The sequence below is a fragment of the Oncorhynchus keta genome, chromosome 17, assembly GCF_023373465.1.
Source record: "Oncorhynchus keta strain PuntledgeMale-10-30-2019 chromosome 17, Oket_V2, whole genome shotgun sequence".
NCBI classification, from domain to species: domain Eukaryota; kingdom Metazoa; phylum Chordata; class Actinopteri; order Salmoniformes; family Salmonidae; genus Oncorhynchus; species Oncorhynchus keta.
In genome coordinates, this window is record NC_068437.1 from 12,125,558 (window position 1) to 12,138,814 (window position 13,257).

Sequence of the window (13,257 nt, forward strand, 5' to 3'; positions counted from 1 at the left end):
CGACTTCAACTGTAAGTACTAATGACACGGAGAAAGAAAAAAGTTGAAGAAAGAGTAAAAAATAGAAGATTGAGAATGGTGTGAAAGAAAGAGTCAAATAAGATACCAAAAAGTATATAATAACACTCACCTGTGAAGTCCTCTGGACACTCGCAAGTGTACCCACCTTCCCTGCTCCGGCACTTGCCGTTGTTCTGGCAGGGCCCTGAGTAGCACAGGTCAATCTCCGTCTCACAGTAGTCCCCAGTGAAGCCTGCTGGGCATCGGCAACGCAGCCCCGTCACCGGTTCGATTGGCCTGAACAGCACCGTATCCGAGGACACGAAAGGTGCCGAGCTGTCGAACCTCAGAACTGACACACACTTCATGTAGTTCTCACAGGGCTCACGGAGGCAGATGTTATCGTCGAAGGGCAGCACACGCTGGCTAGACACCAGGGTGAGCAGAGTCCGGTTCAGGTAAATCTGCTCCTGCAGCGCATCTGAGGGGAAAAATCTTCCAGTGGGGATGGTGCCCCCGGACCCCCCAAGTTCCTTTCCCCCAGAAGGGCGCAGGGCAGAGAAGGTGACGTTGAGGATGCTCCCCTGGACGTGCGTGTCGTTCTGGATGTTGAAGACGAAGACACCGGTGCGGCTGGTGGACAGGACGGCCGCCACGCCCTCCATGAAGTGGGAGAGGAGCGGGGACAGGAATCGCTCCTGGGACATGTTCTCCAGGCGCACTGTGATGCTGTTGGTCAGCATCTCATCGGTGATGATGGTGACACGCAGGGTGCAGAGGGCCATGACGCGATGGACACCGTCTGGAATCAGAGACAAACAGGGTTAACCAGGGTAATAGAATAACACTTGCAAGATGCATTAGACACAAAGGTCATGTAAGTCAACATTTTAAAGGGAAAGGGGGATATCTAGTCAGTTGTCCAACTGAATGCCTTCAACTGAAGTGTGTCTTCCGCATTTAATCCAACCCCTCTGAATCAGAGAGGTGCGGGGAGATGCCTTAATAGACATCCACGTCTTCGAGGGATTCGATCCACTAACCTTTCAGTTACTGGCCCAATGCTCTAACCACTAAAAACACACCCCATTAACCTAATTAGAAACAAAGCACTGCTTTTAACTTCTGCTGGTTTCTTCCACTTGAAAGTAAGGCTGTGGCAGCGAATACAGAGTTTTCACCCCGGCCCGCCCCTCTGGAAACCTCTTTCTCAAAGCTAAGGGTGAAAACAAATTAAATTAAATTTGTCACATACGCCGAATACAACCTTACCGTGAAATGATTACTTTACAAGCCCTTAACCAACAATGCAGTAAAAAAATAGAGATAAGAAAATATTTACTAAATAAACCAGAGTAAAAAAAAATGTAAGTAAAAAAGTAACACAATAAAACAACAATAATGAGGCTATATACACGGGGTACCGGTGCCAAGTCAATGTGCGGCAGTACAGGTTAGTCGAGGTAATTTGTACATGTAGGAAGGGGTAAAGTGACTATGCATAGATAATAAACAGAGAGTTGTAGCAGTGTAAAACCAAAAGGGGGTGGGGGGTGTCAATGCAAATAGTCCGGGTAGACATTTGATTAATTATTCAGCAGTCTTATGGCTTGGGTGTAGAAGCTGTTAAGGAGCCTTTTGGAGCTAGACTTGGCGCGATGGTACCGCTTCCTGTGTGGTAGCATAGAGAACAGTCTATGACGCTGACTGGAGTCCTTGACAATTTCTGGGGCCTTCCTCTGACACCGCCTAGTATATAGGTCCCGGATGTCAGGAAGCTTAGCCACAGCGATGTACTGGGCTGTACGCACTACCCGCTGTAGCACCTTACGGTCAGATGCAGAGCAGTTGCCATACCAGGTGGTGATGCAACCAGTCAGGATGCTCTTGATGGTGTAGTTGTAGAACTTTTTGAGGATTTGGAGACCCATGCCAAATCTTTTCAGTCTCCTGAGGGGGAAAAAGCATTGTTGTACCCTCTTCACGACTGCCTTGGTGTGTTTGTACTAGGATTGTTTGTTGGTGATGTGTACACCAAGGAACCTGAAACTCTCCTTTTCCTGTAGTCCACGATCATCTCCTTTGTCTTGCTCACGTTGAGGGAGAGGTTGTTATCCTGGCACCACACTGCCAGGTCTCTGACCTCCTCCCTTTAGGCTGTCTCATCATTGTCGGTGATCAGGCCTACCACCGTTGTGTTGTCACTAAACTTAATGATGGTGTTGGTTTCATGCTTGGCCACGCAGTCGTTGGTGAGAACAGGAGGGGACTAAGCATTCACCCCTGAGGGGCCCCCATGTTGGGGATCAGTGTGTTATTGTCTACCCTTACCACCTGGGAGCGTCCCGTCAGGAAGTGCAGGATCCAGTTGCAGAGGGAGGTGTTTAGTCCCACGTCTTTAGTTTAGTGATGAGCTTTGTGGGCACTATGGTGTTGAACACTGAGCTGTAGTCAATGAACTGCATTCTCACATAGGTCTTCCTTTTGTCCAGGTGAGGAAGGGCAGTGTGGAGTGCAACTGAGATTGCATTATCTGTGTTTCCGAGATGATTGTGTTGATGTGATACACGACCAGCTTTTCAAAGCACTTCGTGGCTACCGACATGAGTGCTACTGGGTGGTAGTCATTTAGGCAGGTTACCTTCGCTTTCTTGGGCACTTGGACTATGGTGGTCTGCCTGAAACATGTTTGATTTACAGACTTGGTCAGGGAGAGGTTGAAAATGTCAATGAAGACACTTCCGCGCATGCTCTGATTACACGTCCTGCTAATCCGTCTGGCCCTGCGACTCTGTGAATGTTGACCTGTTTAAAGATCTTGCTCACATCGGCTACGGAGAGTGTTATCACACAGTCGTCCAGAAAAGCTGGTGCTCTCATGCATGCTTCAGTGTTAAATAAAAGGCATTTAACCCATCTGGTAGGCTCCTGTCACTGGGAAGCTTGCGGCTGGGGTTCCCTTTGTAGTCCGTAATAGTTTGCAAGGTCTAACACATCCGACGAGTGTCAGAGCCAGTGTAGTAGGATTCAATCTTAGTCCTGTATTGACGCTTTGCCTGTTTGACAGTTTGTCTGAGGGCATAGCTGGATTTCTTATAAGCCTCCGGATTCGTGTCCTGCTCCTTGAAAGCTGCAGCTATAGCTTTTAGCTCAGAGCGGATGTTGCCTGTAATCCATGGCTTCTGGTTGGGATATGGACATACGGTCACTGTGGGGACAATGTCATCAATGCACTAACTGATGAAGCCGGTAACTGAGGAAGTATACTCCTCAATGCCATTGGATGAATCCCGGAACATATCAAAACAGTCCTGTAGCATAGCATCCGGGTCATCTGACCACTTTTTGAGCGAGTCACTGGTACTTATTGAGCGAGTCACTGGTACTTCCTGCTTTAGTTTTTGCTTGTAAGCAGGAATTAGGAGGATAGAATTATGGTCAGATTTTGCAAATGGAGGGTGTGGGAGAGCTTTGTATGCGTCTCTGTGTGTACAGTATACAGTAGGTGGTCTAGTTTTTCCCCTCTGGATGCACATGTGACATGCTGGTAGAAATTAGGTCAAACATATTTAAGTTTGCATTAAATTCCCCGGCCACTAGGAGCGCCGCTTCTGGATGAGCATTTTCTTGTTTGCTTATGGCCTTATACAGCTCGTTGAGTGAGGTCTTAGTGTGAGCTTCGGTTTGTGGTGGTAATTAGACGGCTATGAAAAATCTAGATGAAAACTCTTGGGAGATGTGGTCTACAGCTTATTATGAAGAACTCTACCTCAGGTGAGCAAGACAGTGGCCTGCGGAAATATTCACCTCCCTTGACATTTTTCCTATTTTTCTACCTTACAACCTGGAATTACATTTTTTTGGGGGGGGTTGTATAATTTGGTTTACATAACATGCCTACCACTTTGAAGATAGTTTTTTATTGTGAAGAAGAACAAGAAATAAGACAAAAAATAAACAGAAAACTTGAGTGTGCATAACTATTCAACCCCCAAAATCAATACTTTGTCGAACCACCTTTATCGGCAATTACAAAAAGTATTTTGGGATATGTCTCTATAAGCTTGGCACATCTAGCCACTGGGATTTTTGCCAATTCTTCAAGGCAAAACTGCTTCAGCTCCTTCAAGTTGGTATACATCAATCTATAAGTCATACCACAGATTCTCAATTGGATTGAGGCCTGGACTTTGACAAGGCCATTCCAAGATTTTTAAATGTTTCCCCTTAAACGACTCGAGTGTTGCTTTAGCAGTATTCTTAGTGTCATTGTCCTGCTGGAAGCTGAACCTCCATCCCAGTCTCAAATCTCTGGAAGACTGAAACAGGTTTCCCTCAAGGATTTCCTTGTATTTACTGCCATCCATCATTTCTTCAATTCTGACCAGTTTCGAGTCCCAGCTGATGAAAAACATCACCATCAGAACATGGTGTTTCTCGGGGTGATGGGAGATGTTGAGTTTGCGCCAGACATAGCATTTTCCTTGATGGCCAAAAAGCTCAATTTTAGTCTCATCTGACCAAAGTACCTTCTTCCATATGTTTGGGGAGTCTCCCACATGCCTTTTGGCGAACACCAAACGTGTTTTCTTAACTTTGGTCTCTTTGTTGCCTCTCTGATTAATGCCCTCCTTGCCTGGTCCGTAAGTTTTGGTGTGCGGCCCTCTCTTGGCAGGTTTGTTGTAGTGCCATATTTTTTCAATTTTTGAATAATGGATTTAATGGCTCCGTGGGATGTTCAAAGTTTCTGATATTTTTTTATAACCCGACCCTGATCTGTACTTCTCCACAACTTTGTCCCTGACCTGTTTGGAGAGCTCCTTGGTCTTCATGGTGCTGCTTTCTTGGTGGTGCCACTTGCTTAATGGTGTTGCAGACTCTGGTATATATATATATCTACTGAGATCATGTGACACTTAGATTGCACACAGGTGGACTATTTAACTCATTATGTGACTTCTGAAGGTAATTGGTTGCACCAGGTCTTATTTAGGGGCTTCATAGCAAAGGGGGTGAATTCAAATGCACGCAACACTTAAGTACTTTTTTTGAATTTCAACAAAATAGGAAAAAACGCCAAGGGGGTGAATACTTTTGCAAGGCACTGTACCTTGAGACTACCTTAATATTAGACATCGCGCACCAGCTGTTATTGACAAAAAGACACCACCCCCTACCCCTCGTCTTACCGGACGTAGCTGTTCTGTCCTGTCGATGGATGGAAAACCCAACTGTATATTATCCATGTCGTAGTTCAGCTACGACTCGGTGAAACAAGATATTACAGTTTTTAATGTCCCATTTTGTTGGATAGCCTTGAACGGAGCTCATCCAGTTTATTCTCCAGTGATTAGACGTTGGCTAATAGAACGGATGGTAGAGGTGACTCACCGACGAAGTCTCACAAGGCACCCTGATCTCTGTCGCCTGTATTTTCTTATTTTCTTCATGTGAATGACAGGGATTTGGGCCGAGTCTGGAAGCAACATTATATCCTTTGCGCCCGACTCATTAAAGAAAAATCTTTGTCTAGTTTGAGGTGAGTAAACGCTGTTCTGATATCCAGAAGCTCTTGTCGGTCATAAGAGACGGTAGCATAAACATTACGTACAAAATGAGTTACAAACAATGTGAAAAAACACACAAAATAGCACAATTGGTTAGGAGCCCGCCAAACAGCAGCCATCCCCTCCAGCGCCATTCTTCCCTTCTATATCACGTCCTGTGCATGTGTTATTTTGCGCACACTTTTTTTCTATGTAGCTGCCGCTCACACTCCCCCTCCCTTCAATGTTTCTCTTTTTACTCACCCTCTTCTGAACCATGATAATGTAGCCTATGTTTCAGCCTCATATTTCTCCTCACATACTTCTCTGTCTGTTGTAATGGATTTTGCAGTTGCGCAAGCAGGATGCGTTGTATTAGAACAATCTGCATTTTGTGTGATGATGTAGGCTAATCTTTATGGTTGCTGCCATATCGTAACCACTAGCTACAGTTCCTGAAAAAAGAACACCACTACTTTGCCTGTCTGCCTCCTGCTTAGCCTGGTTATGATGATGAAGACATTTAATTAAATTGCTAATTAGACTGCGTGTCTGTGTCTTGCTTTTGTTTGACATGCTGCCTAAATAGCTGCACACTAACTTCCCACTCAAGTATTGCATTGGGGCGGAAAACAATCTGCGTTTCAACAACATACAGGCCCCTCAACTGCTATTTTGCTTCTTAATGATCATGCAAGTACTGCACGAATATGCTACCTAGCTGTTCCACCTCTGGGCAGCCGAACGTCTAGGGTGTTGAGCGTTTATCTGGACTAGAGCTTTGCTACTCGACCGGAGCCCAGCGGGCCCCGACATTATGCATGGGGCTAGGGCCGGGTAGGGCATGTTTTTTCATCAATAACTAGGGTACGGGTGGGGCTCGGGTATCACTAAATTGATCACTAACATTTTGAAGTTGTGCCATTTGCCCGTTCTTTGCTGCACAGGACAGTCATATCTGATTAAGATTACAACATGGTATCAGAAGTGCTTCAACCTCATCAAGTACAAGACAGGAGAGATAATTTCACAGAAAATAATCATGTTCATTGAGTTTAGAGCGACAAAAAGTAGCTAACAGCTAACTGCTCTTTCATGTCTTGTCATTGAGCAAAGTCGCCCAAGCGGAGCTGTTGCTATGGATACTCACAGACCCAGAGCTGCCATTAGCAGATCGCATGCAGACCGAGCGGAGAGCAGGGAGAGAGTGACAGACAGAGTGGAGAAGCTAATAGTTTACTTTATCTCTTCATTTATTTCTGATTTCGGGTTTCTAGCAGTGCCGGGACATACATTTGGTCGGGCCTGAACTTCGAGGTCATGGGTAGGGCTCGGGTTTAAAATTCATGCTCGTGCAAGACTCAAATCTGGACTGGTAACCAGAGTCTGACAATGGGCAAGTTTGCTTTGCTTTGCATCCCCTGAAAAAAAGCCACAAAATCGTGCTTATGCTTAACAGCCTACTCTTCTGCAATAATTTGAACATGTCGACCATGTCTTTTGTGTACAACATGAAGCTTGTACACTACACCTGACAAAGGCGTTCATCGCTGATCAAGTAGGCGGAAGAGGCAGAGGAGCACCGAGCAGCAGCTACATTGGCAGCGGAGTGAGCTCAGCTATGTATACAAATATGGAAGGAGGGGGAAGCGGCAGAGGAGCACCGAGCAGCAGCTACATTGGCAGCGGAGTGAGCTCAGCTATGTATACAAATATGGAAGGAGGGGGAAGCGATTGCGGAGTTGGCAGCAGCTACGTAAAATAAAAATCTTGCACATGCGCAGAAGCTCCTGTATCTTTAGCCATGGAAAAAATATTACTAGCTTATATAATGAGATTCCTACCGACTGTGACCAATTCCCCATCAACATAAAACTGAGGTTCAGTTAAACTTGTTGCGTAATGGATCATTTGTGAAGCCTGATAATCCAGTGCCCTAATCAAAGGTTAAACACCAGGTAATGTGTGAACATTGGAGCAGACAGTGTTTCCTCCATTTAACCCATAAGAGTCTGTCTAAGCCGAGGGGGGGTTCTACAAAAGGAACTTTGTTCTGACTTGTCTGTCCTCTTATTTTTGGCACTAAACAGTCTCCATATACAGTACCTTCGGAAAGTATTCAGACCCTTTGACTTTTTCCACATTTTGTTACGTTACAGCTTTATTTTCTCAAATGTATTACATAGTTTCCCCCTCCCCTCATCAATCTACACACAATACCCCATAATGACAAAGCAAAAACAGGTTTAAAAAAAAATACATTTACATAAGTATTCAGACCCTTTACTCAGTGCTTTGTTGAAGCACCTTTGGCAGCAATTACAGCCTAGAGTCTTCTTGGGTATGATGCTACAAGCTTGGCACACCTGTATTTGGAGAGTTCCTCCCATTCTTCTCTGCAGAACCTCTCAAGCTCTGTCAGGTTGGATGGGGTGCGTTGCACACAGCTATTTTCAGGTCTCTCCAGAGACGTTCGATCGGGTTCAAGTCCGCGCTCTGCCTGGGCCACTCAAGGACAATCAGAGACATGTCCCGAAGCCATCTTGTATTATGCTAATTAGATGTCCACGAGGGCACGGACATCGCCCTTATTAAACTGCAATATCCTGACAAACAGTGTTCGACTGGCGCTTAATGCTGAAAACACTGTCTCACTCTAATACAGAGAGTTTGGGGATTTAGGATATAGCAAAGTAGGTGGAAGCACTGTCAAGTCCACTGCTGTGGCACTTGAACAATACAGAGCATGAATAAATGACATGGTGTAGTGTTCTTTGTCAGAGTATCTGACAGACAGATGGTATGTCTAGATATACCATAGTCCCATTGTTAAGAGATAAAGGACTATTCCTAAAACCAGTGGGTTGAAGAGGGCCAAGACAATTCTTTCCTTTGTTTGGTATGCTCTTTTCTCTCTCCCCTGATGGCTCTACCCATTTGGCCCCTCTATCATGTGAATGCAGTGTGTTATAATTACCAAACAAAGAGGACAAGGTTTACACTCTGTTACACTGTCCTCTCACATACTGTCAACTCAGCCAGACACACAGGGGAAGACACAACGGCCTCCCACTCCTCCTCACGCACACACACTTTCTCATTAATATATTCACACATAATTGATATGCACATACATGCAAGTATAAAATATGTACACACACACGCACACACACACACACACACACAGAGCGAGAAAGGTCTCAAGTAGCAGCTGGTTATACAAAGACAGCAGGATGCCAAGACGCACAGAAAGGACTGTAGACAAAAGAGAGATTTCTAGTGCTTATGGCCTTGATATGCACCACATAATTACAATGAATGTGTCTGTGTACATTAAGGATCTCACATCTGGGAAACGCTTCCTCAGTCCAAATCAATTGTTGTTCCTACCCCACCTAACCACAAATAAATGCTGAAGCAGGGAACAGGGTGCAGACTACTTACCAAATGTACAGTGGCTGTGTTCCAAACATATAAAAGACACACCCTCTTCCACTTACTCTCGCCTTATGCCCTTGGGGGAATCCCCGAAGCCATCTTTGCCGTCGGTCCAAACAATTAGCCAAGCAAGGGAAGTTGTCAACGTAAGGCCCTCAGCACTCATTTGTGATCGAGTTTACAATTCTGTTCACCCTGGGGCCTGAAACGCCCCGTAATTCAATTCAAGATGACTGTACATCCGCAAAGACAATTCAGCCAAAACTCAAAACCAACATCAATATGGAGAAGTCAACATACACAAGTGTAAGTAAAATCGAATATAAATAAGTTAGAAATTGTGCTACTAATACACATGACGGCACAAACCTAATTGTAAAAGTAATGATGTTGTTTGTTTATCTTTTGGAAACATTAGCTTGTGCATACAACTTTCCCTGACATCACACTTATATATTGTAATTTTTGTATATACCTGATATCGCCGGACGGCTAGCATTTATTGTCTGCTGATGCATTGTCTTCTAGCCAAGATATGAAACGCAATCATAATTGACTGACATAACCGTGGGACGAACGAGTGGCAAAATTGCGGGCAACGGCGGTCCATTTAAAATTCAATCATTCTTCCCTCGCCCAAGTGTCCGCTTAATTTGAGGGCTGAGGGGAGAGGGTGTCTTTTACGTGTTTGGAATGCAGCCCCTTTCTTGCCATTAGCAAGTTGTTGGTTGTGTACCACCCTATTTGTCTTCAGTCACACACAGTGCCTTCAAACCTCTGTTGTGATTAGAGTTCAAGATTATTTAAGGTAAACTGAATAGTCTGGTCTGCGAGAACTAATTAGTGGGAAGCAGTGGTGCAAGGCTCTAGAATGAAACGTTTACACAGGCTGCGTTTTGGGAACAAATAGTGCATTTAAATCTCAGTCTGACACAATAAATCCGAGTCATGAATTCTGAGAGCGGCTCTGCTTGGCAGCCGATCAGAAAGAGCACCTCTATGGCTGTGTTTGCCAACTCTAGCGACAGGCATATCAGTGCTCGACAGACACACACCAGGGTGTCCTGTTTGCCTTGGCATGAGAGTATCAGCACGTAATCTCCTCGATAACAAGACCATTCTCTCAAATAAAACGCTGAAAAATCGAATTGGTAGTTATCAAATGCCGTAATTAACCCCCTATAGTCGATTGATGCACCGGTGCGTCAATCTAAGTAACATAATAAAAAAATCCCCATCAAAATCCGTCAATTTGCTCCCGAGTGGCGCAGCGGTCTAAAGGCACTGGATCTCAGTGCTAGAGGCGTCACTACAGACCCTGGTTCAGCAGTCTAAAGGCACTGGATCTCAGTGCTAGAGGCGTCACTACAGACCCTGGTTCAGCGGTCAAAAGGCACTGGATTTCAGTGCTAGAGGCGTCACTACAGACCCTGGTTCAGCGGTCTAAAGGCACTGGATCTCAGTGCTAGAGGCGTCACTACAACTAGGATTCCCAAGCTAGGATTAAAACAGATTGTGTGTCATCATACTCCCATGGTCAAGGTGATATGTGTGTGGGATTGAGAGACTACTATGCGCTATGGAATGGGGAGTGACCCGAGAGAGTTCCACAGGCAGGGGGAACACTGCCTTTAGCTTTTCATTGACAAGACATCCTCCCTCCTTACAAATAAGGTTACTCCTTGCGAACATGGAATTTAGCACACAGAAATGTCCATTGGAAGAAGGTGACTCTGCTTCCAATGACAAACATTAGACGCAACAGAATTTGATTCACCAACACAAATCAATTCATCTTCAATGGTACAGCGATTTTTGGATGTATTTGCCATCCTATTTGCTTTTTTGTCATCAAGCCTGTCTTTACAACAGCCAGAGACAGTTCAATATTTTTCAATTACAACAACCTGATAATTTGGCACGTTTTTCTCAGGGTCTAAAATCTAAATTAAGAGACACTCAACTCCATTATTCCCCTTCGCAGGCTTAGGCATTGCATTTAGGCATACGGGAAGCGGTCCTAAGTGTCCGTGCCATCTTTTAGCGATGAAAGGAAGAATAGGGCCACTGTTATAGCCATGCAGGGCACTGTTACACCAAAACAACAAGCGTTTGCTTGTAATATTGAATTGGGAGACTTGAGGCTCGTCATTTAGCTTTTAGCTGTGGTCTGTCATGCAGGCAAGACGGTTGATATAAATAATATGGTGACAAATCAAAGACCTCTTTCAGCTTTTAGATTGTCTCTGCATTGGACCCTTCTGCATCTTAATTGGAGAACAATATCTATTCACTTCCCATCATAACATTGTCAATGTTCCACACATCCAGGTGTCTCCCATTGCGGTCAATCGCTCTTTTTGAGGAAAGACGATGTCCACTGGATCAATAGCACAGCATACTAGATGCTTTACCTCCCCCCAAAAAGCCATAAGCAACAGCATTTCTGGTGGCTGACCCAAAAAATCTCTTGCTGCTTGGAGCAAGAGATTTTGCGTCATCGCACAAAGAGCACTGGGAAGCTAGAGGACTCCTGATATCTCCAGGAGTGATGCGTATAATTTGTGTCTTTATCTGCTGTTGTCTAGTACGTTTTTGTTTTGCTAGCTAGGGCCATCTACTTTAAGTGCTGCTTGTCTTACCAGTAGTTGACTTGGTGTGTGAACTGCTGACTGCTCAGAACTTGCAGATAATTGTTGACTCATTCAACTAGTATTAAGGTGCAGGGCAATTTGTGACTATTGTTATTTTGGTCATCAGTGGCTGTATTGGAGGGGGAGTGGTTTCTCCTCTCCTAGGCAATCAGCAATTAATACCAGCTGCTCTTCACCTTTGCAAGGCAATTAGCAATTAGTATTAGTACTTCAGCCTCCCCTGTTTTCTCAGCAGCGGTCTCGTCGCTGACACGAGTAATTCTTCGAGTTAATCGAGGAGGGAAAAAGAGGAAGGCTCCACACCACTCTCTCACTTTAGTATCGTACCTAATTATTTTCAGATGATCTCATGCTCCTCTTTTGTAGCATTGGCAACTATGTGTGTGTTTTCTATACCTGTTCACCCCTCTCCCTGTAGGTTTTACAGATGCTCCCCATCACTTGGCTGCAAGCCTTCTAATTTAGTCGACCCTGCGCACACAACCCATGTGTAATTCCTGTCTCTGCCAGCATTCAGATCAATGGGGCTTTCTCCCTTTTATACTTTTAAAATCTGCATTTGATCAATTTCTGCATTTCCTGCACTTACACAGCATGTGGGCAAACAAATCTAGGCCTAGTTAATTGGTGAACTGTTGGAATCATGGAAATATAATGATTATTCTAATTCTATAGTTGGAATATAGTGGGCTGCACGTTGAATAGATTGTTGTTTGGCAACGAGTGAATAAGCCAGTGAGATATTATTGACAGTGTAGGAACCAAAGTGTTGGTGAGTGTTTCCAGGTAACTCTAATTAGATGCTACATGACATGTTTTCTTACTTCATGTAGCTTGCTCACCAACATATTCATGCTTCACCTATTCTTCTCTGATAAGATACCGTTGCACAAAAATACCTAATCTAGGCCTATACCAGCACTGGTACCTGGCAGTATTAGCTAACTAGATAAGTTTGTTCTGAGTACATTTAGAAAGCTAGCTAGTGATTAGTATTGGCGGTTAACACATTGCTTTTGCAACACCTTGCTAAGAAAATAAACAAGCAAACAGTAGCTTGCAGACAGTAAGATACACAAACTAACTGTAATTATAGAACACTTGTGGAAAGCAGCATGTCACCTACAATGTTGCATCCATCTGACCATGCAGAGTGAACGGCAAGAAGGTGCTTGTGACTCCATGGTCGAGCAACTGCTCTCTCCTTGAGTGACAGGGCAGGGCTTTGGTGTGGTTAGTGGCAAGCAGCAGCAGATGGAAAGGTAGAGAAGAGACTCAAGTAGCAAACAGAGTAAGCTATAAAACAGACATTATACACGCCGGAGTTGCGTATCACATTTAACAAACCAAACACTGCAATACCGTTATAGTAGGTCAAGTAAAAACTCAAACTGGTCCTTGCATCAATACCGGTGTATATACTGTAGTAAAATACAAGGCAGGCAATACGTTTATTTAGAGACCTGTAGGGGGGTTGCATTGAGATTAGTAGGTAAACAGCCTCTAGTAAAGATTAGGTCAAACTAAGGGCTCCCGAGTGACGCAGCGGTCTAAGCCACTGCATCGCAGTGCTAGAGGTGTCACTACAGACCCTGGTTAGATTCCAGGCTGTATCACAA

At 44.5% G+C, this 13,257-nt stretch overlaps 1 protein-coding gene across 2 annotated transcripts in view; it reads right to left on the reverse strand.

Annotated features, from left to right (window-relative positions):
* The window catches only part of LOC118396217 (cadherin EGF LAG seven-pass G-type receptor 1-like), an 80,314-nt gene that overhangs the window by 33,514 nt on the left and 33,543 nt on the right, over window positions 1–13,257 (reverse strand). For both annotated transcript variants that reach the window (XR_008066264.1, XM_052465494.1), the window contains exon 2: window positions 131–802. Coding sequence is in view for 1 of the 2 variants with exons in the window: in XM_052465494.1 (XP_052321454.1) it covers window positions 131–802 (672 nt within the window). In the remaining variant the exon portion in view is untranslated. The remainder of the gene's footprint in view (window positions 1–130; window positions 803–13,257) is intronic.